We start from the raw sequence: 26,936 nt of genomic DNA, 5'->3' as shown, positions 1-26,936 counted from the left end.
AGCGGCCTTCAAGCAGAAAACACGGGAGGTGGCTGTGTTAATGTCCTAACACTGCTCTGTTTTAGTACTCTTTTGGTATGCTGTAAGGAGATGCTGCTTTCTAACTTCGCTTAGGACTGCTTCTCTGCACTGACATGCCTTACGGCAAGTGATCAGATGAAGGACCATTTCTCTTTGCTCTTAAAAACTCTTGTGCAACTACACTCCTTCTAGCCCTTCTCTCTTAGGCATGGCAGTAACAAGACCTGTCCTGAAAATGCAGAACTGAGTTCTCCAAGCTCAGAAAACTTCCCTCTCTGCACTAGATGTGTAGCTGTAGTTATGCTAGTAAAGTTAATGATGCCAGGGAATATGCCCAACTGGCATGGAGCAGCTGGCATGTATGCTAGCAAACTGAGCCTCCTGGACACACAAGTTGCCTCTTTTAACTGTTTGCTAGGAGCTGTCTGGAGATGGCTGACTGGCACAGGGAACATTCTCACAAGGTAATGGAGTGGACAAACATGTTCCAGTGCAGGAGAAGAGCTTATTTTACTGGTGTGGAGGAAGTCTAGGTATCCAAAGTACCATCTTCCCTCAGTGGTGGGGGCAAAGTGGTGGATGGCACCAGGGAGAAAGAGAGTGATGCTTTTTAGGCACCTCTGCACGTGATCCTCCTTGATGGTGTTCCCATACAACTCTGCCTCTTGCTGGGCTTTTTCGCTGTAGGACTGCAGGAAGGTGTGCTTGTTGTGGTGCAGGTAGTCCACCAGGTCCCCATAGCGGCAGTACTCGGTGATAATATAGATGGGCCCTGGTGGGAGAAAGTACCTGTGTCAGCCCTGCCTTTCTTCTGCTTGCTCCCTGGGGCAGCAAATTTTGTCTCACATGGCCTAGGGGTCTGCAGGCCATCTCTATGGAGTCTGAGAAAGGTGAGAGAAGCTTGTGGGGGTGGAAATGAGCATATGGGGCCTGGCACCCCCAGGAGCCTTGAACCTAGAAACACATTTTCTGCCCCAGGAATGTAACCAGCTCATAAAACATGTTTCTGGCTAGGGTCACATGGAAAAGCCACTCTTCTGGCAGTGAAATTTTTTCTATGTCTGGGGAGGGAAGTGGGGGTTGACAGAAAAATGCATTCTCAGCTTCCAGCAGTCTGTAATGAACAGTTTTTGGAACTCCACTTGGCTCTCCTAAGGCAACAGCAAGTCATTTCAAAACAGAAACCAGGAATTATTCTATCTGAGGACAATTATTCCCTGCAGCATGGCCTAGGGCAGTGGACAGAGGAGATGGGATACCCTGAGCGAAGGGGGCCCTGTATGAGTGGGACACAGCTACCTCCTTTGGTGCAGGCCCCCAGCAAGTTGACAATGTTCAGGTGAGGTCCCAAGTGGCTCATGATCTTCAGCTCAGACATGAGAGCCTGCTTCTCACTGCTTCTCGCGGTGGCTGTTGGGGAGACGTGGTGTGAGTGGAGGCAAGGTTTCCCAATAGGATAAGGAGGGGAGCACACTGGGACAAGGTGGCCTTGCAGTGTTTGGATAGAGGGATAGGAGAAAGGGATGGTGGAGGGGACTCACACTTGAGCATTTTGACTGCCACTTTCATGGTGGACTGTGAATGGCTCAAGCCATGGGCTGTCGCCTCCACTACGCGTCCAAAGGCACCAGAGCCAAGAGTGCGTCCTGCAGAGAAACAGCAATGAGACAAAATTGGTGATGACTCCCTGCATGAACAGGCTGCATTTGAGAGTTCTGCAGTCTGCAGGAGAGAGGAGAGGAGAGGAGAGGAGAGGAGAGGAGAGGAGAGGAGAGGAGAGGAGAGGAGAGGAGAGGAGAGGAGAGGAGAGGAGAGGAGAGGAGAGGAGCCATGTCGCTTGTCTAAAGTGACACTAATCTTACTGCAGTTGTCCTGGTGGGAATGACAGCTAAGCTATGATGTTTGGTGTTGGGACTGGTTGCTGACTGGCCGTGAAGAGAAGGAACTGTCAGTCACTGGGAAGAATATCCAGGAAAAAGCCAGTGCCTCATGCCAAAGGGAGCAGCTGGCTTTCCACAGTGGCCCCCAACAGCCTCTCTGCCCCAGGGAAGGGCCCCATCCTCTCTCCAGTATCTCCCTGGGTTACCCTCCTTGGCACCTTCCCAGTGTGTGGGATTTAACATTGAGACATCACAAACTCAAAAAGGCTTAAATATCCCTTTCTTCAGCCCCAGGTCCAGTGTCTCTTCCCATACTGCAGCTTCCTGCCCTCCCCATGTTCCCACACCAGGGTAGCATCTCCCCCAGGACTCTGTGCTTGTCTCTTGGCTTTGCCATGCCAGCAATACAGTGCCCCAGACTGGGGGACCAGTCATGTCCTCTCCAGACAGCCAGAACCCGACAAGTCTGTCAGGTTGGACCCACGGAGTGGACCCACAGAGCCTTTACCTAACACCAGCTTGTCCCTGGGCACCTCCCAGCTGGAGTCATAAGGGAGCTGCATGGGATCCACATAGATGTACTCGTGCCCATCGGAGCTGACTGACTCGATCACCTTCCAGCGGATTTCGTAACGTGGTTTCTGGAGAGGGGAGCAAAGGAGCAAGAGAAGCTTGAGAGGCTGAGAGGTCATGGAGGGCATGGCATGTGTGGACAAGCTTTGTCAGGCAGTCCATGGTCCCTGCAGCCATCGCCTTCCGCCCCATTTGGCCTATGGATGTCTGGGGATATGGAAGCCTGTGGAAGCACATGGTCCCCAGCTCGGGTGGGACATCACTGGGCCTGTGGCAGCAGGAAGCTCTCAGCTTCACTCTTCTCTACCACTTGACATGGGGGCACCACCATGGCAGCCTGGGAGTGTGCTCCTTTCTTACCTTCTGCCACAGGACGATGAGGATGACCAAGGAGATAACGGTAAGGACAAGCAAGGCCAGGATGACGGAGATGATGACCACTTTAAATGGTAAGGCTACAACGATAACCACAGAGACAGCAGTTAGACTCCTCTGCCCCTGCATGGCCTAGGCACCCTGGGCAAAGGACAGAACACCAGCACAGAGTGCTCTATTCAGCTTTCCCCTTCCCTGCTCTGGTTACCGTCCCCCTCCTGCTACATGCCTCCCCCACAGACTTCTACATGTGGGGGTGAAGGGGGAGACAAAGAGCTGATGGTGTGTCATGGAGCCTTAAAATGGATCCAGACACCAAACCTCAGACCTCTTCTGGTGGGTACAGGATCTTACTGGGGGAAGTCCCTCTCCTCTCCTCCCAGGCAGACCTGTCCAGCACTAGCAGTGCCAGTACCCTGGGGAAAATGGGGTGGATGGGTTACTACAGCTTACTGAAGGGCTCTCTGCAACCTTGGGAGAGTTTTGACTGCAGGAGGATGTAATGAGCTTTGGGGCCGGTTTGCCTAGGAGAAGAGCTGATAACTCCAGCCCCCAGCTCAGAGCACCCTCTCTCACATTTGGGAGCATTAGTGCGTGGTTGTTCAGGTCCGTGGCACCATCTAGTGACCGCAGACTAATAACAAGCCACTGGGCACCTGCTCTGGCACTCTTCTCTTGCCTCTCATAAGGGATGTCCCAGCTCAACAGTGATAAGAGAATGTCCATGTTCAGGATAGGAGGGCTTCAGGCTCCTCCTGGAGCAGGCTTTCCTACTTGACCCAAAGGAGGCTCTGCTTTGGGCATAAATATTCAGATTTCCTGCCTTGGAGGGCTGCAGCCCTCGGAGGACAGTCATGTCTCCCAGCCTAGCTCCACCCTCTCCCACCCCCGGCTCAAACACCTCCCACAGTGCTCACTGTGTGGGACCAGGGTGATGTCCTGGGAGTTCGTGCCCAAGAAGTTCTGTACGGTGCATCTCAGCAGCAGGGGCTCATCCACCCTATGGAGCTGCAGGGTGCTGTTCACGCGATACACCTGCAGTTCTGCGTGGTATGTGGCGTTGGTCTGCAGGCCAATCTCTGTAGAGTCATTCCCCAACAGCCGGGTGGGCTGCCCCTTGGTGCTGCACCTGCCCCGGGGGAGGATACAGGAAAGTAAGAGGCAGTCAGACCTCCATGCTACTACAAGATGCCTGGGTTTGTTGAGATCTCCTTGCTCTGAAACACCATCCTCTAACTTCCCTTCCTGCTGTTTGGCCTTCTTGCACCATTTGCTGGGGAGCTGGAGGGCACTGGTCCAGATCCCTGTGAACTACTAGGCTGAAGCCCCAGAATGTCTCCTGGGCCCATTATACAGCATGTTTCATTTTAAAATTAGTTTTCCAGCTCTTTTCCTTGCAAGCACAGACTGAAAGTACAAGGGGCCTAAGTCTGCTACTACAAGCAGTCTGCTACTACTTGGAGCAGAGCCCCAAGCCCTGCTCGTCAGAGGGCAGGGGTCACATGGCTGTGAACAGTGCACAGCCAGCAGAATACAATAAAATTACAATCTGTTACTATAATAGATGTGGGAACCTTGCTACTCCTATGGGCTCCATCTCTCTGCTTACCATTTGATGTCACTGCAGGTGAACCAGCTGATGTCTGGCTGCGGCATCCCTTCGGCAGAGCATGTTACAGTCTGCTCCCCACTGCTGGCACTGCTGTTCTCCTTGAGATCTACTACTTTGGCTGGCACTGAAACCAAGAGACACTGGTGACAATCAATCCTCCACTTTGCCTGCAGGATGGAAGGGGTACATGATTCCTCTGCACTCCCAACATGGCCCACGGGTAAAAGGACAGTGAGCTAGGACCCATAATCTCAATCATGTTTCGTTTTTGAAACCTAACAACAAAAAGAGAAAAGCTGTGGGTGAGTGGGGACACGAGCGGACATCAGCCACTGACCAACCTCCTTGGGGAGCAGAGAGGAACAAAGGGGGGACATCAACAGAGCTGCCCACCTCCCTCTGCACCTACTGCGTTGGCACAGGGAGCAAAAGCCTAGCCACTGATGCACTGCCTGTCTGCACTGCCTCCCCGATCCTTGCTCTTAAAGCAAGGACAAGATATTTCAAGTGACCATGTTTCTTGCTTTGTTGACCAAAACCACTCTGGGGCTGTAGTCTTAGGAGCAAGGGCTTCAGCCTAAAGTCCTGCAGAGAAGGACAGAGACACCCCCTAGGACTGCCCCCACACTCCTTGTTCTGGTCTCTGCATGCACATCCTCACCATTTATCTGCAGATGGAAAGACAGCTCCTGCACATCGTCCTCATTGGAAGCCCTGATGGTGTAAAATCCTCCTTCTTCCTGCTTCACCCGCACCAGGACTAGAGCTGTTTGGTACCTGGAAGAGGCACAGTCTTGGGGTGATGGGCACAGGGAGATCTGGGGGCTGACAGCCCTCAGAGGGGACCAGCTCTCACACAACTATGGCATGCACAAAATTCATTTGCAAAAAGGTCAGTGTTCAATTGCTACCCCATATCCAACTGTCTATTTCCAGCTTGCCTCATGACCTGTCCACTCTCTGCATGCTGGTGAGGGAATATGGGCTTTCACCTGGTTTCTGAGAGGTTCCTGCTGGAGATGGTAAACTCGCTGTTGCTCTCCATAGTCAACGTCTTGTTGTTCTTCAGCCACATGATGGTTGGTGGTGGGTAGGCCTCTACCTCCACCTGGATGGTGCGGCTCTTATGGATCTCGGCATACTCCGTGCTGGCCAGATGAGTGTGGAAGTGCACAAAGCCACGCTCTGAGAGGGTGCAGGAAGGGTAAGGGCTTCAGAAAGAGACATAGCTCCCCTTCTACTCCTCTGTTTGGCAGAGGGCAGGATAAACATGGATCTGGAACAAAACACCCTGAACACCAAGCAACGGTGGGGCAGCTTGCTCCAGATCCAGCCTTCAAGGACTCAGCCCATTGTCCAAGGGGAATGTGGGTGCAGAGTTGTATTTGGAGTAGGGGAGCTCATGGGAGAGATAACATGCAAGGAAAGGCTGTCAGCTTGCAGAGATGGAACAGTTTCCCTCAAGTTACACAAAGGGAGGAAAGACACAGATGAGCCAGGCGACAAGTTTGGGCTGTCAGTGCATTAGCCCTGTACAGCGCAAAAGAGCTCTCATCCACACCATGAGGTGTCTTAGAGGGGCCCATAAAGCCATAGTGGGGGATTCGGGACTTTTTGAAGCCTAGAAGTGAGCAGGGATGACATTAAGCCTCTCTAGGGTAAGCACTGGCTTTTTGCCTTCTTCACTAAGGGAACAGGTGGGGAGGAAAGAGAGCTGGAGACTGTGCAGAGGGAGGAGAGTCTGGCATCTCGGAGCCTTCCTGGATGCCCATGTAGTTTCTCTGGGTGCTGGCTTTGAATGTGTGGGCAGCAACGCACCGATCACATGGACTGTGATATCTTTCCGGTCTGTTTTCTCATGGTAGCCCTCTGAGACATTGCAGTTGTACGTCCCACTATCTTCCAGCTCTGCATTCTGGATGATGAGGATGGAGCGGATTTCATGGGTGGATCCAGGCAGGAAGTCAGTCACTGGTTCCACAACCTTCCCAGCCTGCACAATGGGGACAGGAGATATGTTCTGTGAAACTGGGCACTTTCTGCCATCAGGCAACAGAGCCAGGCTTATGGGGAGGGAGGAGAAAGGGGTAGAAGATCCCATTTTGACTGAGATGGGGAGAGGGTACATGCCACTGAGACAGATAGCTTTAGTCTAAGGATCTCTCCATGAAGCTTCCCTGCATGGCAGCAGCATCAGCATCAGCAGCATCCCACAGCTTCTGTCATGGGGTAAAATCTTCTTGAGCACTGCTATGATGCTGATGTGTGGTTGCCATAGGAAATCTAGACAAAAGCTGGAGCTGCCCAGAGACTGTGAGGCCAGAGCACTCACCTTCTTGCGAGGATAAGCCCAGTTGAAGTTGACCAGCTCATTGCCACTCACGGTGCACATCAGGGTAATGTTCTCTCCCTGCCTCACCACGGTCTGCACTGCACTGATGGAGACATTCACGGAGGAAACTGTGGAGGATGTCAAACACAAGAATGAATGATGAAGGAAGGGAATAGCAAAAAAGCAGGAGCACTGGGAGAGCTGCTTATCAGCATGGGTCCTGTGCCCATGTGATCTCCCCATTTGTCTGGATTTGCCTTTTATCTCAAATGTCCCTGCTTATGGGTAGGGGCCAAATCTTTGTTCAGGGCTGTACAAAGAGAAGGGCCATGGGCAGCTCACCCTGGATCCTGTAGACATAGAACGTGTCTGAGTCCACCTCCTGGTCATCCACGATTGTCCGGCAGAAGTAGGTCTTGTCCTCAAAGAAACCTTTGAAGCCCTGCTGTGGGTCATATGCAGCTAGGATGGGGTTCTCCACCTTCTTCTCATAGAGGGTCACCTGCATCTGTGGGTTGGTCACACGGCACGGGATGATGGCCTCTGTGTAGCCCGTGATGAAGATGAAAAGCTCTTCAGCAGCCATGGGGAGGAAGACTAGGGAGGGATCTGTGGGAGAGACAGGCATTCTGGTTACAGTAAGCTGGCTAAGGCTGAACTATGGCTGCTCTGTGCCCCTCCCCACCCCCAGCACTGGTCCAACATCGGGTTGTCTCCACACTCCCGCTGTATGGTGCTCCTTGCCTGCTCCTCCTCATCACAGCAACACAGAGCCACTCACAGGAGAGTGAGAGGTGTGGCCAGCTGCCAGCTAGCACCATTGCCTCCCCCATCACTTGCCCAGCACATGAAATGTGGGCCTCTCCTGTGACCCAATGTACTAGAGACATGTCAGAGTCAGAAACATAGCTTGAGAGCTCTCTGCTCCGAGAGGAAGGATTTTGGGAGGCCAGGTGCTTGGAGATCAAATAGTAATTCAGGACCTTCTTTCTCCTCGTTGCTAGACCTCCGCAGAAATGCAGAGGCAAGGACGTACTGTCCCATACCTGGAACGTAGATGTAAACAGACTTCCTCTCTGTTGGCTCTGGAGCCTGGTCAGGGCTGTAGGTGCACAGGTACTCCCCGGTTTGACGGCCTGTCACGTTCCTGAGGGTAAGATTACTGACGAAGACACCATCCTTGATCTCCAGTGAGGTGGCAAGAGTCTGACCCTCACGTTCCCAGACCAGCACGCCATCCCCATAGCACACGAGGGAGAAGGTGCTGTGGAGGCTAAGGACAATTTCAGCATCTCTGGGTTCGATATGTAGCCTGCTGCCCCCAGATGTTACCTCCAGCAGACCTGGAAGAGGGAATTTGGAGGAGCAAGATGAGACTGTGATACTATTACACTGGCCCGAGTGAAATTTTTGGTGAGGACAGGGCTGAAAGTAAGGGTGATCTGGGGATCTCCCACATGTTTACTCATGTCCTCAGCTTTTCTGTGTCCCATGAGCTGGTCTAGGTTGTCCCAGTAGCTGACATTATAGATAGCAGTACCGTTGACTCAAAATGAGCCTGTCTCTGTAAAGGTAGCTGTAGGTCTCAGAGGCACCTTCAAAGGCTTGGAAAGGCTATTGGTGCATTTAGTGAGCCGGCGGGGGTGTGTGTGGGGGGGAAATGATGCAATTCCTTGCTTGAGTAGCTGCCTTTGCGTAGGGACAGTTTCAGAAGTGACACAGATTAACCAGAAACAATGTCAATTTAAAAGAAAATGAAAAAGGAATGAAAGCAAAACCTTGCAGGAAATCCTATGGAAGCAATAGAGCAGGCAAAGTCTTCCTGAATGGTTTCCTGTGTCTCTCCCGCACAACTGCTGTTGTCCCTGTTGCACCCTCTGCCCAGAGGTCCCGGTGGGGCTGGGAAGGGGCATGGGCTCTGCAGGGCAGCTGGGCACAGCACCCAGGGCCCCACACACCCGAGCAGTGGGGAAACCGTGCCACGCTGCGAGCAGAGTAGGTGCAGCCAAGCACCCCATCACCTCAGGATGGGGGCTATGGGGTGCACAGGATCTGATCGAAGCCTGCCTGCTGTGGGGGCATCCGTAACATCTGGCTTCAGTAGCTTCTCAGGTGTCTGCTAAGGGCTGAGCACACCAAAGGTTGCCTCCTCCTGCCCAGCTGTGTGTCAGCGCGAAACCAGTCGGGACTTCACATCTTGCCCGCAATGGGATTGGGTTAGCATGGGCTGATGAACCCAAGTCATTAGAGGAGGCGGATGCATCCCATGCACGCAACGTGACAGTCAGGCTCGTGTGCGCCTCGGAGAGCTGATGTGTCTCTGTGTCTGTCTGTCACGTACATGCCTGGCGCACGCTGTGCAATGTCTGTCCTCCCAGTGCCGTTTGCTCCCCATCGCCCTGGCTGGGGTGAGCATATCAGGCCAGGTTCCCCAAGCAGGGCCTAAACCCGTGCACACCTCCCCAGCCGCATCACTCACCGGTGAGGAAGAGGAGCCCAAGGGTTGTCTTCAGCAAAGGGCACGGCATGGTGGGGTCCACGGCACAGCGGCTGAGTCCTGCCAAGAGCAAAGCAGGGTGAGCGCAGCGCGGCCAGCAGAGATGCTCCCTTGGCCGCCCTAGACAGGGCCTCACCCCAATCCCCCCTGCTCTGCAGCCGTGGGGGTCGGAGCAGCTCCTGCCTCCTGGCCGGAAACCTCGTGTTTCTTCTCAGTTTTCCAGCCTGCCTGGTCAGCCCAGACCACGGTGCCCTGGGACCTTCGCTCAGCCTTTTCCTCTTGGCCGGTTGCCCTGGTTTTCCCTCACACTGGAGTTGCCAGAGGAGCTGTTTCTATGGTATCTCCTGGTGGTAAACAGGGATCTTGCTGGATGCTGCAGGAATTGTGTCAAGTATTGCTCATCTCTGCTGGAAAGGCCACTCCCCCGCCGCAGAGCCCTGCTCTCGCCGTCCCTCTGCTCTGCTCCTTGCCTTTCTTCCCCTAGCTTTGCTTTCCCTCAGCTCCACTGAGATAAAGCTTGTCAGGAAATGGATTCTCTTCAACTAATTCCTCCCACATTTTTTGCTTCTTCCAACAGCACCCCCAAAAGAACCTGAGGATTTCTTGTGTTTTGGTTTAAAATACATATATTTTAAGGGACTATTTAAGAAGGCTTTTTAGTTAAACACCCCCTTTTCACAAAATTTCTAACAAAATCTTTCCCACTGAGCATTTCCAACCATCCCTGGTGCAAGCAGACAGTCCTGAAAAGACCAGGCCAGCGTTTCCCACGAGCAGGGAGGTTTGTCCCCCGCGCGACGAGGCGACAGCTATCCCATGTCCTCACACCTGCAGGTCAGCGACGAGCATTTCCGTACAACCGAACGAAGAAGCCAAGGAAAGGAGGAGGGAGGGGGAAAGGCTTTCCAGGGGAAAGCTGGGCGAAATGGAGGACCAGTCCCTAAGGACCGGGAACAAATGGGAGGAGAGTTCCCTGTCGAGATTTAGGCTGAAAATAGGACAAGAGCAACTGGCACGGCACTGGGCGAGGGAGCAGGGCCCCCGGGGCTGAAGCGCCGGGGAGGCGGGCGGCCGCTGAGGGTTGAGCAACAGGCTCGGCAGAGCCAAAGCGGCGGTTCGGCTCTCCTGGGCTTTGGGAAGGTTTCCACGCGGATCTGAACGTCATGACCCAGCCGTGCCGCTATCCGCGGACGAGCTGCCGCCCTGCAGCGGGGCCACCTCCCTTCTCCCAGCTCCCGGGGCGTCTTGCGCCGCGCCGTGCTGCCAGGGCCTGCCCTCCGCGCGCCGGGACCCCAGCGTTAGCGGCATCTGGGGCTGCAGCCCGGCTCCGGGTACTGTCTCTTACTGACCAACATGTTGCCGCTTGGCCCTGGAGTTGTGTCTGGGTCTGCTTGATGCTAAGAGGAAATTGTTTTTAAATGACGTGCACTCGTCAGATGTTTTTATTATTCTCTTGCTTTGGCTCAGGAAAATCTGATTTACCAGCAAACTCTTCCAGGTCTCCAGCTTATTCAGCAGCTTCCCTTTCTCCTTCCCTCTCTCCACAAAATCCCTCTGTGACTCCCTCTGCATTTGCCAGAGGGGATGAGAGCACTTTGGGGAAGAGCTGGGGGTGGGTAGGATGAAATTACCAAGGTGCAATTCAGGCTGTAAATGGATATGACCTTGCTGCTCCCACCCTCCAAGCACACCAGCCTGCAGGAGAGGGGACAAGTAGGGACAACCTAATCTCACTGCCTCCTAAGACAATGCCATCGGGACAATTAGCTTTGTTTCCCACTTCTCCTTTGAAAAGCTGTGTCATTCATTCATTATTCAATGTCCAAGGCTGCAAGGACAACCAGGATCATCTCCTTTCACCCCTCCCTGCCCGTGTGCACAAGCCTGGCTGGATGGCCCGTCCCAAAGCAATGCCTTCCAGCAGCGCACATCTCCCCAAGCTAGTGCTAAGCTTTTAGCTGGCCGTCCAGCTTTGTGATAGCCACCGTTAGCCTTACTGCAGGCAAGGTGCTGCATTTTGGTACTGGGCTAGCATGGACATTGCTCCAGAGAGCAGTGAGAGCCCTGCACCCTCTGCCTGCCGCCTCTGGCTGCCTCTCCTGTGTTCATAGCTGGTTTTAATAAAACTGCTAGTTTTGTAGAAAGGCATTTCTGCTGGAGATGCTTCCTGAGCAGAGTGGGAGGCTGGCAGCATTTCACGGGATGGGGAGTGACCTCTCCCTTGTCTGTCTGGTCTGGCCTGGGTGAGAGGCATGCAGGAGATGCAGGGCTCTGCCCATCCTGGAGGACGTGCTGGCATCTCCGACAGGCTCACACGCTGCAGCGCGACAGGCGCGGAGAGAGGACAGACTTGCTCCCCACTTACACAGCCCCCGCTCCGAGCCTCTTGCCCAGAGCCTGGCTAAGCAGTGCAAACCTTCCTCTACCTGTCCCGGGGATGCAGGTGCTTGCACACATGTGCACACACGGGTGCTGCATAGGGACACAGAAGCACCCATTTCCCTGCCAGCTTTGAGAACAGTTCTTCTTTCCCTCCTCAGTCTCAGCTTTTCTTTCACAGCCGGAGTGATAAGATGTTTCTAGCAATGCCACTGCCCACGGCTGCCTCCCACCTTGCAGCAGCGCAGGCAACGTCCCGGGTCCCCATCCCCACGCATGTCCTCCCCTCTGTGGTCCCCAAGCACGGATCCAGGCCCCCCCCCCCCGTCCAGCACTGAGAAGCGAGGGCAAACTGGCCGCGGCCCTGGAGCAGGACTGTTTATTATTCTAAAAGAGGAATTTGGCTGGAGAGGGGCTGGGAGGTCAGCGGGGCGGGCTGGGCGGGCTTGGCCACGCTGCCGGCCGGCCGCGCTCGGCCCCGCGCTCGGCCCCACGCGCCGGCCAGGCCGGGGCTCTGCTGAGCGCCGCGGGGAGGAAGGCTCCCCCCAGCTTCGAGCAGCCGCCGCTCTTCTCGCCGCCGCGCCCAAGGGCTGCGAGCGCATCCCAGACGGTTCGAGCCCAAGTGGGACGCAGATACGGGCGACCGGGGCACAAAGCCCCGTTGTCCGGCCTTATCTCTCCACTTTAATGGTGCTTCTGGGCTTCCCAGCCTGCTCCGGCACGGTTCTCCTGGAAGTGAAAGCGTCCAAGTGCCTTCTCCTCTGCCTTCCCTCCTGTTCCCCCCTCCCCACTGCTGCAGTCGGTGGCTGGAGGAGCAATGCCTCCTCGGCTGATGAACTTGGACTTAAATTTTTGCAGTGGGACAGGGTGAAGCCCACAGTTCCAGATATGAGGAGGCATCCAGCCTCTGTTGGGGACCATCCACCTTCCTTCAGGGAGGCATGATTTCATCAGCCATCTCTGCCACCTCTCCCCACCTTGCAGAGCCTTGTGAAGGTGCTTGAGCTGCACCAAACCTTGCTGATTTATAACTGTTCTCCCAGCAACAAACCTGTCTCTTGTTTGAGGATGCTACTAAGCCAAAGACTCCTTTGCTAATACCCAGAACATATTTTGTGGGTTCAATCTTGAATATTCTAGGGTGACAAGGCAGGAAGTCACTTTGATATTGCTCAGCAGGTCCCACCATGCATCAGAGTCCCCTTCCCTCAACTCTTGCTCTCAGCACTTGTGCCCCTGGCAGAGTATCTCTGCATGCCTGGCAAACGCTGCTGGCGTGAGTAGTGTATCACGTTGTCCATCCCAAAGCACAGGCCCACGTGGGACGGGTCTGGTTACAGCTCCGCAGAAGCCAGGGGAGATCCGAACAGACGGTGATCAATGCCAAGGAGGCCCTCTTGCTTCACTGCCCACAACCTGAACATCCCTAGATCGCGTTTTTGCCTCTCTCCAAAACCACTCATGCCACCAGGAGGACCAGTTGGGGCCAGCAAGCACCCCAAAGCACAGGAGCTGGGAGGCAGCCTGCGTAGGCGGCGCACTGGGAGGGAGCAGGCGCTGCACGCCAGGGAGGGGGAGCACGACCGCGGCTGCGGCCACAGCAACCTCGAACCACTGGTCACTGGTGGAAATCAGGGCGCACGGCCCCCTCTCGGCAAACAAGCCCGAACTCCTGCTGCCCCACGCGGTTGTGGTTCCTGGGACACCGCCTGCGCCCGTCGGCCGGTGCTGTCCTGGGCAGGCCGGCTCGCGGCAGAGGCAGGGTGGGGAAGCTAGGCTTTCCCTTCCTCTCGCTTTCTCTTCCGAGCTCGCCCGTCCCCCCTTCTCCTGCAGGCGCAGCCCCAGCCGGGCTGCGATTCCCGGCTCTCCCACAATGCTCGCCGGCTGCGGGGTCCTGCCAAGCAGGCGAAGCACATCTGGTGCAAATTAGCGGGAAGCAAAATATGCTTTATTTCTTCTTTCTCTAAACGCATCTGAGTCATTAGGTGAGATCATGGGTGCCCGCGCGCAATAAGAGAGCCCCGGATGGATCCCGTGATTGATGCCGCTCGCAGCCAGGGACGGAGGGCTTCTCCCGTCCCGGGGCCCCGTCCCCCGCTTCCGAGGGCAGAGAGCTCCCCGGACGACGGCTGGTGAGCCCCGAAACCCAAGCTCTGCTTGTCTGGCAAGGAAACGCTTAGGCTGGTCCTGTTTCCCTCTGCCACCCTCCCCCCGGCTTCTGTGACTGCTTCTTTCCCACCCTTTAATCTAAATAAATCTGAGTGTTTTCTTTTTTTTTTCCCTTGGCTGGAACTGTCCGGAGTTGCAACATCTCTCCTCCGGGGTCCCTCGGCTCCCATGACACCGCCTTTACTCACAGGCCAGATTATCATCACAGAGCTCTTTTTCTTTTTCCCAGCACATGGCTGGAATTAGGCAGCGCGCACATGTCCCCCGGCCCGTAAACAGCTGATGATAAAACACAGAGGTAGGAAATCTGACACCGGGCAGAGGGGCTGGGAGCCTCTGGGGCCGAGGGCATCCCTGCCGCAGAGGGGCCGCCCCAGAAGTGCTTCCCCAGGTGGTCCTCCTCGTGCTGCTGCCTGCCAGGGTGAAGGGGGGCCTGGCTTTTCGCCCCAGTGCTGGGGACACCAGGGAGACTTGGAGCCCAGGTGCCCTGTGCCGGGGCTTGCGTTTTCTTTCTTTTTCTTTTTTTCTTTTTTTTTGTTTGTTTTAACTCGCTCACAGGTGAGGTTTTGCAAACCCTGATCCTCAGCCCCGCTCACAGACAACACCGCAGGCGCTGGCCCAAGTCCTCCGAGCGATTTTGCCGGAGCTCCTTGAGCTGCTGGCTGTGAATAAGTGCTCGCAACCGCAACCACGTGTCCCCGGTGTGGCCCGGGCTCCGCGGGCGACGGGCCAAGCAGGGGCAGCTGCCGTCTCGGGGACGGCCCGCGCTCGGGCCAGCTGTGCCCAGAGCTGCCGTGGGCTCGGGGCAGCCCGTGCCCGGGGCCGGCTCCCGGCTGCACCTGGAGGAGGTGCAGCGGAGGGGGAGGCCGCCGGGAAGGCCGGCGAGCCGCGCCGAGCTCCGGCCGCGCGCGTCGGCCCCGGGGTCCGCGCCGGCCTCTCCGGAGGCGCGGGGCAGGCGCGGGGCCGTGCGTGCATATCTGGCCGCATGAGCCCGCCCGGGAGCCGCGCGCCCCTGCATGGACCGTGCGTGCGGAGCCGCGGGACCAAGCGGAGCGCCGCTCTCTCGCCCCTAATTCCTCCCGCGTCGCCCCTCCGTTTAAGCCCATGGGAGACGGAGAAAACGAGTGACCTATTTTATGCAAGTTCAAAATAAAACGAAACATCTGTTTGGAGAGACGCCAGCGTTATAAATAACCCCCCCCCCCCAGCCCCGAGTGCCGGGATTCGTCGCCCTGCCGGCCGCGCATGCTCCCCCGCTTCCGCCGCCCGGAGAACGGCCGGGCCGGGGGCCGGCGCTCGCGCCCGGGAGCTCGCCAGCTTGGCCCGGGCTGTGGGAAAAAACCCGGGCGAGGGCCGAGGGGGGCTGGGAGAGGAGGGCCGGGGGCCGTGCCCCGTCGCCCCGGGGAGCATCCCGCTCGCCGTGCCGCGCACGCAGAGCCCGGCGCCGTCCCGGCAGCTGCGCCGGTGCCCTGGCGGCTGCGGAGGTTTCCTCGCTGCCGGCTCCTGCCGCGGCTGCCAGAGAGCCGCGACCTGGTCTTCCCTTATTAATTGCAGGGAAAAGCTTTAATAGGGGAGACGCCGGAAGGAAAGCAGCCCCCAGCACATCAGAGTCCCGTCTCCCGCCCCCGAGTGCCCCCGCGATGGTGGGGCACGACGGGCGCAGAGGGGCCCGAAGGGCCTCGTTGGCTCTAGTCAACCGCTAATCACGCGCTGCAAGGGATGGCGAGCGAGACAGGCGGGGACGCGCAGCCGTCTCCTGCTCTTTCCTCCCCGCATTCGCAGCGTCGGGCTCAGGAAGGACGCGGGAGCTCTGCGAAGCCGCTGGAGCAGGCGGCGTCTCAGGGCCTCCCGCGCCAAAGCCCGGGTCCCGGCGCAGGCGGCCGGCAAGCCCCGTCCCGGCGAATGGCAGCAGCCTGGTCCCAGTCGGAAAACTTCCCTAAGACGCGGGCCCGGGAGGTGCTGCCGGGGAGGAGGGACGTAGTCTGCGTGGATGCGTTTGGGTTCCTTCCCCCTGCTGCCTGCGAGGCACCCGAGCTTAATTGCTTTGTTACGGGGTTTTTTGCTCTCGTGGCTGGGATTAGCTGCTCACCAGAGCTGCAGTCGGGGAGGAGCGGACCAAGGCCCGGGGACGGCGGCGCTGGTGGGAAAGGGCAGTAAATCGGGGGTGGGGAGTAGGGAGAGAAGCTGGTTTTGGAGATTTGGTCCCACTTTTCCGAAACTGCCTGGTAGCTGGATAAGGAGCCAGGCATGGAGCTGTGACTTGGGAGACAGCGCCGGCTCCTCGTGGCTCTGCCTCCGAGGCTGCCTCCGGCAAGTCGCTTTGCCCCCTGCCCCGGCCTGCTGCAGCGTGCTGGCAGCCCAGGCTCCGACCAGGCACAAATCACGGATGCCCCTAAATGCATTTCGGATGCATTTAGGTAGTAAATCTTCGGGGCAAGGCTTTGCACGAGGAATTTGCCTCTCTGCATCAGACCACACACTCCCAGCAGGCTCCCAGGCTGCAGGGAGAAACTTGGCGGCTCGGCGAGGGGTGGGGAGGGCGGACGGGACCCTCTCGAGGTGCTCAGCCCCGAGGGGAGTGGGGCTTTCTGTTCTGCAGCCATTTGCTAGGCAAATACCGAAACCGAGGTGACTTCCAGTTTGCAAGTGGAGAATGCGCTTTCAGAGAGCAGAGCTTGAAATGGTTTATTTTCTCCTGGCCCCAGTTCAAACAAACCCACAAGCAAACATATTTTTTTGTATAAATAAGACAGTGTGTCTCGCCAGTTAAAGCAATTCAAACATGAATGTAGCAATTTAATTGGTGCCAATTACTGCATCTCGGTAGCATTAAGATTTCAGTCACAGCCTCTTTTGCGTGGTAGATGGGCCAGAAAAGGGAAGGCAGAGCGCCCAGCGCACGGGGCCGAGCAGGATGGGGCCCCGTGCAGAGGGGCAGGCTTTCGTGTCGCCCGCTGTCAGGGGACGTGCTGCAGCTGGGGGAGCCCCTCGCAGCCCTGTCTCGGCCCCGCCGGGGGCGAAGCCACCCGAAAGCCTGCGCTTAGGGATGGGAGACGTCTCCTTAGCAGGGAGACGATGCCTCCCACTCTGTCTGTCTCCCTGCGCGCTCCGGCTGGGGTCCGGGTTTGCCGCCGGGGCTTGGACACGCGGTGCAAAGCCCTGGTAGCACCCGGCGCTCTCCCACCCTGCCTGGTTTCTGCTCATGCACCCGAAAGCCTCCTGCCCTTCTCCGCTCCCGAGGTTGGCGGGAGCGTGGGGCAGTGTCGGACGAGCCTGATGGGCAGTGTGCCGGCATTGCCGCGAGCCTGGGAGCTGATGAGCCCACCAATGCTTGCAGAAAGCCATACACCATTTACACTACACAAATTCCAGTTTTATGGCAACAGCCTTTCCACGGGACCTTTCGTAGGGTCCCTTCCTGCCATTACTTTTCACCTTAGGGCCTCCAGGTTAGTGGTAGCATGGAAGGGAGCAGAACATGTGCAGAAACGTGGGCTGGGCCATGCAGCAGCCCGCAGCCCAGGCACCAGCACCCCTCTGAGCCCTGTGCCTGGCCTCCCTCTGCAGCAGGATGCCTGCAAGGCTTGCAGCAAAAGCCCAGGAGCCTGGGGACACCAAGGCACAAGGTAAGACAGCTGGCATGTCACGGTGTCCCCTGCCTCCCTCTGCACGTCTGGATCTGCATCCTGCAGGGCTCCTGGAAACCACCGTGATTCCAGAAAGGGACGTCCCCGCTGGGAGCGGAGCGGGGCAGAGGTGCGCCGGGCACTGGGAGCCTAATTAGGCAACCGGCGGAGGAGGAGGGGAAATAACCACCCCTAAAACAACCCTCGTTATGTCCGATTTGCCTGGCAGAGCGGAAGGAGCCTTCTGGAGCTGCTCCAGCCCCTCAAGAAACAATACCCAGTTTATATGCTCCCCTCGCGGATCCTCGCTGGGGGGTTGCTTTCCCTCAGTTTAAGCACAAACAAACTCCCTGAAGCATCCAGCCCTGGGTCCTCCTTCGTGGAGACAGGATGCTTCCTGCCAGCCTGGACCACGCTGTCCCACACCTCCCTCTGCTCTGGGGCCCTGGGGCCAGTGCGGCCACCTCACTCTGCAGACGGGCTGGCAATGGGCATCAGGACATCGGACCTCCAGGGCCAGACGAGACCTCAGGAGACCTCCTAGGCCCAGCATGGGCTGGGATGCAGCCTGCACAGACACCTCTGATCCTGCCAGTCCAACCAGTCTGTCTCAAGGGTGATCCTATGGCCAGCCAACAGAGTCTCCTCTTGTGCGGCACCAGCCAGGAGGAGTTTCCTAACCTCAGTTTTACTCTGTTGCCTGTAGGACAATTTCTTCTTGTCCTGGCAGTGCTGGAGAATGACTCCATGCTCTTTTCTGCATAAAAATACTGTTTTGAATGAATTGAACATCCGTCCTGTCATAGACCCATGAACAATGAGGCTGGAGGGGAGACCGTCACATCACCGTCGTGCTGTGGTGCTGCATCCTTTCCAGCCAGATGCTGCCTAGCTGGTCTAGGAAATCTGCAGTGCTGATGGCACCTGGCCTCACTGGGCAGCCTGTCTTAAACCTAGAGAAGTTTTCCCTAAAAGTAACTTTTTTATTTGCAGCAACCTTTCATGTGCTCAAGGATGGCGTGCCATCTCTTGCCACCGTCCAGCAACTCAACAGCCCCATCAACCCCTATTGCAGCCTTTCCTGGGCTTCTGATCATGGTGCTTTCCCCAAACCTTTCTGATTTCTGCTTTTGGTGAGGTACAGAGCTCCAGCCCAGACCCAGCGGCCGGACCCGCATTGCTCGGCAGAGAGGACTCGGCTGCTCCATGCCAGCGTGGGACGGCCCAGTGCACACCGCCTCCAGCCGTGCTCCTCTCGGCACAGCCCACAGGAAGGGCTGCTGGTTTCCCTGCGCCGCACAGTGCAATCTGGTTTGTGTCCGCTGCAGCCCCCGGATCGTTTCCCACACTACACGCTGCTGAGACAGTTAGCTCCCTAGATCATGTACGGCCATTTAATGCTTCCTTCTGAAATGCAGCATGTTGTCCCAACTCATTTTTGTCTTATTGACACCAGGCTCCTCCCAGAGCCCATGGGGATCATTTTGAGCTCTCATCCGCCAAAGTCCTGGCTGCCCACCCGAGCCTGGCGTCAGCCCAGTATTTAGTACGTGCACACTGCCATCGTCCAGCCTGCTAATGCAAAGATTGCGCAGAACCCAGCCCAGGCCAGAGCTCTGCGGGACCCTGCTAGAAATGCCCAAAGCATTTGACAATAAGCCATTGCTAAGTGCACCGACTGCAGCATTACAGCAGGTTGTGCTTCTACCATGCTGGTGTTTAGATCGTGCTACCCTTACAGACTACTGGCACCCAGATTAGGGCTCTGTGGAGCTGTGGGGCATGAGCCCAGGACATTGAGGTAGCTACGGCCTTCAGCTCCATCCTTGAGATGGAAGAAGGGACATTTGGTTTTAGGGAAAGAAAAAACCCTCTGTGCGCTGCAAATGGCTTGCTGTGACTTCTCCCAAACACCAGCCCCTCTTGATGAACCGATCGACTCCTGGCCCTGGAGATGCTGCCTCGAGACAGGGATGGCAGCATGGGCCACCAGCCCGCCGGGCTGAGGCAGCAGCAACATCAAGGAGTGACTTCAAGCCTCCCATCAGGGCAGGCTGCCAACCCAGAAGCAGCTACCTGGCTGCTCCACCGCCGAATCAGCCTGGCGTGTGCCTTCTGCCGGGCAGAGCCGTATCTCTGCTGCCGGCTCAGGCTGCCGAAAGGAAACGTGCCGCTTCCCTGGGAACGTGGGATGCACCAGCGCTCTCTCCCAGCCATGTGTCAGAGGGGCAATGGCTCGAGGAGCACTGAGGCTCAACTTTTCTAGCCCTTGTCGTTAAGGAAAGAACATCCAGAAAGATTAGAGCCTGCCAAGACCCTGCACACGGGGTTTGTATGCCGAACCCTGCCACCGGCCTTCCAGCAGCTGCTGCGTTCGCTGTTGGCCAGCTGCTTTAGCAGAAACCCCAGCTCCTCTGGGACAACGACGGGGCAGCACAACATCCCCTGGCACCCCGGGCCCTGCTTTGGAAACGTCCCGGCTGCCCGGTGGCCCCGCACACGCTGCTTCCTGCAGCGGCCCCGAAAAGCCGCAGTGTGAGTGCCCGTGTCGCAGACACCCGTCTCCGGGGCGGCCTGGCCCACGGGGGCACGATTCCAGCCAAGGGCCGGCGGCAGAAACGGCATGTCCCTGGGAGCATTTCGGGACAGCCGTGGATGGTTAAAGCTCCAGCGGTCCAGCGGCGCCAGGGGAGCGCTCAGCACCCGCCGAAACCGCGGGAGGGAAGCACAGGGCAAAGCGCTGCCCCGAGCACCACGTCCGCGTTCCCGCGCCGGCCTCCTGCGAGCCTCCTCGGAGGCACACGGTGGGCGCCGGCGGGGGTGGGTGAGGGGGTCCTCTCCCACCGCAGCGGGCGGTCCTACGGGCGCAGTGTCCCCGCGCCGGCTGCCGGGACGGCTTTTCCCGCGGGGATGCTGCGGAGCTCGGCCGCCCTCCGCCAACCGCGAACTCCCCAGCACTCCGGGCGCGCCGGCGCGACAGCCGGGGCCGAGCGGCACGGCGCCGCGGGGGGCTTACCTCGCGCGGGGGCCGCGGTCCCGGGGCGCTGGCCGCCGCGAACGCCTCGCTCTCCTCCGCCGCTCTCCTTGCCGGCTGCCTTTCCCGGGAGAAAGAGAGGGAAGGGAAGAAGCAAAAGCAGGAGGAAGGGGAAAAAAAAAAAAAAAAAGGCAAGGACGGGCTGTGCCAGGGCTGGGCTGCAGCCAAAGGCTCCGTTTGCTCCCTAGTGCATCCCTGCAGCGCCCGGGGCAGCCCCCAGCTCGCCCGGGAGGGGGTCCGGCGGCGGCGGCAGCCGCAGGCCGAGGGGTGTGCACGCGTGTGCGTGCGTGCGTGTGCGTGGATAAATACAAGGGGCCTCGGGAGGAGGAGAAGGGGGGAGGCTCCCGCTCCAATGAGGAGCCGGCTCCCGCCGACTTCCTCCTCTGCCTGCTTTCTCCGGGGCCGCTCGCGGAGCGAAACTTTCGATTGCAGCCCAACAGATGAGTGTGATGAGGCGAAGGGGAAAAAAAAAAAAAAAAAAAAAAGAACGAGGAAAAGGAGGAGAAGCCAAGGCAGCCGTGGAGAGCGGGGGGCTTTGCCGCCGGCGGCCGCGGCGGGGAGCGGCGAGAGCCCAGCTAACGGGAAACAAAAGGAGCCCGAAGAGCCCGGCAGCCGCCTCCTGGAGAAGGGAGCTGCCCTCTCCCTGTGTCTGCTTTCAATTCTAGCCTTTTCCCCTATTTTCTTTTTCTCTTTTTTTTCCCTCAAGCCCCCCCCCCCACTCCTTCCCCCCCCCCCTTTCTCAGGATATGAGGGGATGTTTAGAAAATCCGCTGCCCACGCCAGCAGCTGACTCATGTTTTTATTAAAGAAGGCCTGTGCCGAGCTGACTCCGCGCGGTCCCTTCGGATGCCTCGCCGGGACCGTGACTCCGGCGCTGGGGGACCGCCAACGCGCGCCCGCCGTGCGTTTTAACCCTCCCCGGGGCGCCGGAGGGCGCGGGGAGGAGGGGGCCGAGCTGCCTGCGGGACCCGCGCCCGCTGCTGCGATGCCCGAGCACTCGTGAGGGCTTGGAAGCAGGTTCATGATGGTGCTTTAAGTTTCTATTTAAGTTTTCTATTCCCTGATGAAAAACCAGAGCGGGAGCATCCTGGGTACTCCGGGCTCTCGTCCAGCGGTGGCAAAGGGAAGCGAGGGCTGGGGCCGCGGGAGCCCCCGGCGTGCGGTGCGCTCCGTGCGGGGCTGCGGCTGCCTGGTGGCCCCGTGAGCAGCGCCGTGGGGCGAGGGGGCCCGGGCGGCCCCTCAGGGTGCGGGACCGTCTGCCGTGCAGAGCTGGAGCCCACGAGCATGAGACGGGGCTCACATGGGGCGCAGGCGAGAGAGGGAACGTGCCGTGCGCATGGCTGTCCCCGACACTTTCCCAAGGGACAGAGACACGTCCGATGGGTCCGGGCGCAGGGACGCGTGGGTGGGAATACCTCTGCACAGCAGAGCTCTGCAGCATCCCCGTGCCAGCACGGTGGGACGTCGCTGCTCCCGACCCCACGAGGGAGAAACCCAGTGGCACCGTCCTGCTGGCCAAGCGCTGTCCCCTTCCAGCAGGGTCCCTGGGCCTTGGAGCTCTCCCGGTACCCAGCGCCGCAGCCCTGGGACACCAGCGTCCGTGCTGAGCGAAGCTGGCCGTGCTTGGGGCCAGCAGGCAATGGGGCAGGTGGCGAGGGGGCCGCAGCGATCCCGTTTTGGCTGAAAGCTGCTTCCCAGAGCCTGGAAGCAGCCCCTGAGAGGGACTGGATGGGAGCTTGTGGCCATGCAGCCTGGCAGGGAGCTCCGACCACGCTTGAGGGCATGAGCCCCAGCTCTGCCATCATCCCCCTCCTCCTCCCTGCAGGCGGGTGACCCCCGCGCTCATCCGCGGGCTGGGAGCAAGAACAACCTGGGTGAGCCAAACCCTTTCCTGAAATAAGGTTTTACAGCTGATGGGCCGTTGTTTTGGGATGCTGGGAAAGCCTGCAGCATCCCGGGAAACAGGCGGCTGCTGCAGGCATGCGGGGCCGGGTGTTTTGTTTGGGAATAGAGCGCACAGGGGTTAAAGCAGCTCCTGGGAAAGGCCAGCTCGGAGGAAGCGCCAGCACCGCAGGGACACTGCATGCAGGCGCGTGGGCGGAGGGGAGCAGCTCGTCTACCTCTGCTTCATCCCCCCTTCTTTGCTCACCTCTATTTTTGGCTCCTGGCACTTGCAGGACTTAGCGATCCCCTTGGGGCTGGGACAGCTGCAGTGTGGGCTGCCAGAGCCCCTCTCAGCTGAGGTTTCCAGCCTCTGGCAAGCCCAAAGAAGTGGCAAGAGAGCTAACAGGGGCTCGAGGAGGTGTGGCGGGGTTATTCTAGTGCATGAAGCCACCACTGAGATAGGGACACTCCGGACACTCCAGGGTATTTGAACTGCACTGTGCTGGCAACATTGGCATCAAAACTGCATCCCAACCTCCTGCTCCCATCTGAGGTGGATCTGGGACCCTGGGAAAAGCTTGGGTCTGAGGTGGAGAAGAGCCATTCTCCCCCCAGTGCCCCAGGAACACGATGGTGAGAAAGGATGTGCTGGAGTTGGTGATGGGGCCCTGTGTGCCAGCAGGTGAGAAAGACGAGGCAGAGCTCAGCCTCTCCCGCTCCTCTGCAGGCAGCAACAGGGCCAGATTCCCCCTGGGCTGCAATTCCTCCAAGCTTCCCTTGGTGGAAAGTCGGCCCGGGAATTTGCGCATCGCTCTGATGTGGTGTTGAACCTCAGACCACAAGAGAGAGGTGACTGGTGCTGGGGAGCACAGAATAACATCTGCGCAGGCCATTGATCATGAGAACTGCCGGCGCTTGCTCCCAGCTGGATCGAGCTCTTGGGAGAACAGCACGGAGAGTTCCTCCAGCCTTTTCCAAAGCTTTCCCCTGGAGGAATGGCTACACCCTGCAGGGCCCCACTGCCCAGGGGCTTTGTCAGGCTGGCAGAGGGTGGCAGCAGTGCCCGGCATGCCGGGAGAAAGGGCCAGGGACAGAAAGTGCTGGGCAAAGCTCGAAGTGCCGGGGAGCTCCCCTGCCTCGTGCGTCCTGCAGTGCCGGATGGACGAAGGGCCGTTCCCAGGCTCTCCGGGCAGTGTCGGCCTGGAGCGCCATGCCGTGGGGATGCAACGTGGATTCGTGTGGCGGTGCTGTGCCCGCTGCGGGAGATGGCCCGTCCCGGAGGAGCCAGGCGCTCGCTCGGACGCAGCCGCGTTAGCCAGCAGCAGGGATGATACTGGCCCAGCGTCTTTTCCCCAGCTCGGGGCCTTTCTGCCCCATCCCACGCACTCTTCCTAACCCCCGCTACAGGCCTTGGTATTAAATGTGCTTGGCCGAGCCCTGGGAGGCGGCAGCAGGCTCTTGGGTGAATACTAATAGCGGTGCCGTCCGGTCGCCCCAGACTTTCCCACACATCTGCAGCCACTTAACGTGGGAAGTGTTAACCCTCTGCTTGCGCAGCGCCTGCAGGGCCTGAAATACCGCACTCGCCCCGGCCCCGGCCGCCCCCGGGACCCCGCGTCCCCCCCTGCGTGGGCTCGCTCTCCCCACCGAGGTGTTGCCGTCGGGTCAGTGGCACTCAGCACCCATGCAGCAGCATGGCAAACGCCTGGTCCTGTGTTGGTGCAGAGCGAATCGCACCCACTAGACCGGCCGGACTGGGGGCCCGGCATCCGCCGTGCAGCAGCGAGACGTGCCAGCGCGTGTCACTGCCCCCAGGGCCCCCTTGCAGCTGCTCCCCGGATTGGCGGCTCTTGCGTTGTGCCAGGAAGGCTGTTTCTGACCTCTTGGGGCTGGTGGATGCACCAGGCCCTGGGACAGGGGCTGTGCAGCGATGCCGGGAGCATGGTGATTTGGGGCTACCCCGGCCCATGCCTGGCTCCCTGGAGAGCAGCACCCCGTAACGTCACCCTGATGTGCAGGTGCCACGTTGCAAAACCTGCCGGCCCGTGGCCTGGGGCAAGCAGGAGCACAGGGCAAGGAGCCGGGGGGAGAGAAAGTGGGTCCCCCAGCCCGGGGCTCAGCTGCTGCTCCGGCCACCAGCATGTGCTCAGCTCTCTGCCTACGTGAAGGCTTCCCGAATTTTCCCTCGAGGAAGCAAGTGTTTCTACTTAGCTCCAGGCCTGAGAGTCAGGGCGATGGGCAGGATGGTGACAGGCGCCAGCCCTGGCTGCAGGACCACGAGGGCAGCTGGGGAGCAGCCGGGGCAGTGGGCTCGGGGGAGCGCAGGAGAGCCGGCTGCCAGCATGAGCAAGGGACACCACTTGTAGGGAGAAAGAAAGCTTTTGAATGCATTTTTGGTAACCCAGCACACGTGCTGGTGGACCTGCAGGGATGGGATGCAGCCCTGTGTCACCTGTGATGCCTTGGGTGGGCAGGGCTGGTGCTTTCAGGACTGGGACCACATAGATTTATTGCTTTTCCCTGCTTTTAATCAAACCCTGTCTCAAAGCTGAGGGAGAGTGCTCAGTCCTTGATGGCTCCATCTAGCTGAGCCCCATGGAGGTCAGACACCCCATCTGCCATCCCAGCTGGGTGTCTTTTGGTCCCATGGGAGCTGGGTTGAGTTGGGCATGGTTTGCCGGTGTGGATGCCTCCTCCGTGTGCCCCCGCCATCGCGCTGCTGACCCCGCAGCCTGCGCACTGTTCGGGGCTGCAGCCCCTTTGCAAGCCTGCTCCACGTGGCATGCCAGCCCGGCCCTGGGGACCTCCCAGCCCTCCTCTCCCTGGCCCTCCTGCTTCCAGGAGGTGGCATCACTCGCTCATGGATAGCAATGCTGAGCCCTGGGGAGAGCCCGGGAAAGCTGCATCTTCTCGGCTTCCTCCAGTCCCAGGAATCTCCGGTCCCAGGAATTGTCAGGGCTAAGGGGTTCCCCAGGCTGGCTTTGAGTCTTGGAGGTCTCCAGGGTGGGCGAGAAGGTATAGCCGGCTCTCACCCTTCCCAGCTGGAAAACCGAGGGGCTCTTGGTCCTGGCAAAGCAGCCCCTGCCCTGGAGAATTAGGGCTTGGGGCCTCTAGCCCTGCCCAGCTGCGAGGATGCTCTTCGGAAAAGCTCTTTAGTCAGGGCCATGTGTGACCGGCTCTTTTCAGGGCCAGCTGGGCTGTGGAGGGCAGCGACACCGCGCGGGCTTGGGCATGGGAACGAGCCTCAGCCGAGCACCGCCCGGCGCGGAGCCAGGGCAGCCGGCTGCGAGGGGGACGCCAGCGGCGCACGGACCACCCGGCCTGTGAAGGGCTCCTCGCCTGGCTGCTCCCCAGCATAAACCGTGCCAAACACAATCCCTGCTGCTAATAAACAAGCAGAAGAAGAGGAAAAGAGGGAAGTTATCATCGGCGGATCTTTATGGCCCAGCCATCTCCTCGGCGCCCTCCACCGCCCCGTACCGCGGGCTGTCACGGTGCCCGGCCAAGCTACGGACGGGGTTTGCAAGGTGCCGGTGCCTCTGCCAGCACCACCGCCCCGGGGGTGTTTTCTGTCTCCCTCCATCTGTCCACAGCACTGCTTGTGGTGGCCGCGGCCCCGTAGCTCCTACGGCGGGGAGGAGCAGCTCAGGTGCGAGCAGGAGGCCCCAGCCCGCCGGCTGGCTCGGCCGTCCATGCCACCAGCAGCAGGGGGGAATAAAAAGGCGAGAAATGGTTGTGTACAAAATGCACCAAGCTCCTCGGATTAGGGAGGCTCTGCGGGTTTTGCAATCATTTTCTGTTTGCCCCCACAAACCCAAGAGTTGTCTCCATGTGGAAAGCAGCTCCCAGGTTCATCGCTGTGATCAGGGGAAGCTCTGTACATTTGTCTTCTTTCCGCTTCTCTTCCTGTTACCAAATTCCAGGCTGCTTCTATCCTGGGAGGGCGAAGCCTGTGTCGAACAGGGGAGGTGCCCGTTGCAGAGAAACGAGGAGAGGTGGCCTCGGAGAGGACACGAGCATCCTCCCGGCAGCCTCTGCCAGCTCGTGCTTTGGGCAGGAAAAACCAGGGCCGTGCGGTGGGGCCAGCAGCAGCCCAAGCGGGACGCTGCAGGGGGGGAGGAGTGTTTGGGCAGTATCCCGGCTGGAGGTGCTTCCCAGGGACAGGGCTGCTCCCCAACTCCAGGGGCTGCTCCCCAGCTCCACTTTGCATTTAATGGGTTTCCTTTTCCTTGCCCCCTTGCAGGACACAGGCTGGGCCAGGCTGGGAGGCTGAGTTCTGGGGCCTGTGCGCAGCCGGCTCTCTCTGTCCGTCTGTCCTGCTCTCAGGGCCGGGCTTTGCTTTTGGGGCTAGAGGGGGCTGCTGGCTCAGGGTTTGTCCCTGGGTTATCTCACTGTGTGGGGTCCCATGGGACCTGGCACCGTCCCCTTCCCGTATCTGGATTGGGGGGATGCTGCCACCAGGCGCGGGAAAGCGCCATCCCAGCACGAGGTCTCGGCGCCCCCAACGTGGGCGACGGGCCCGACACCAGGCGCAGCCCAGCTGGTCCCCTGTCC

General features: G+C 58.9%; 1 protein-coding gene across 1 annotated transcript in view; it reads right to left on the bottom strand.

Moving 5' to 3' along the window:
• The window catches only part of PDGFRB (platelet derived growth factor receptor beta), a 31,418-nt gene extending 10,736 nt beyond the window's left edge, over window positions 1-20,682 (bottom strand). The window contains exons 1-15 of the mRNA XM_062586997.1: window positions 20,481-20,682; window positions 9,273-9,350; window positions 7,840-8,136; window positions 7,136-7,402; window positions 6,794-6,921; window positions 6,280-6,454; window positions 5,454-5,646; window positions 5,123-5,238; window positions 4,459-4,585; window positions 3,767-3,978; window positions 2,835-2,929; window positions 2,410-2,542; window positions 1,563-1,667; window positions 1,321-1,431; window positions 640-793 (exon numbers count right to left, since the gene is read on the bottom strand). Coding sequence (XP_062442981.1) covers window positions 640-793; window positions 1,321-1,431; window positions 1,563-1,667; window positions 2,410-2,542; window positions 2,835-2,929; window positions 3,767-3,978; window positions 4,459-4,585; window positions 5,123-5,238; window positions 5,454-5,646; window positions 6,280-6,454; window positions 6,794-6,921; window positions 7,136-7,402; window positions 7,840-8,136; window positions 9,273-9,321 — 2,162 coding nt within the window. The 5' untranslated portion in view covers window positions 9,322-9,350; window positions 20,481-20,682. The remainder of the gene's footprint in view (window positions 1-639; window positions 794-1,320; window positions 1,432-1,562; window positions 1,668-2,409; window positions 2,543-2,834; window positions 2,930-3,766; window positions 3,979-4,458; window positions 4,586-5,122; window positions 5,239-5,453; window positions 5,647-6,279; window positions 6,455-6,793; window positions 6,922-7,135; window positions 7,403-7,839; window positions 8,137-9,272; window positions 9,351-20,480) is intronic.
• Between the last annotated feature and the right edge of the window lie 6,254 nt (window positions 20,683-26,936).

This window comes from Rhea pennata, chromosome 14, assembly GCF_028389875.1.
Source record: "Rhea pennata isolate bPtePen1 chromosome 14, bPtePen1.pri, whole genome shotgun sequence".
In the NCBI taxonomy this organism is placed as follows: domain Eukaryota; kingdom Metazoa; phylum Chordata; class Aves; order Rheiformes; family Rheidae; genus Rhea; species Rhea pennata.
The sequence above is the reverse complement of the archived record's forward strand: the minus strand, read 5'-3'. Positions and strand labels throughout refer to the sequence as shown.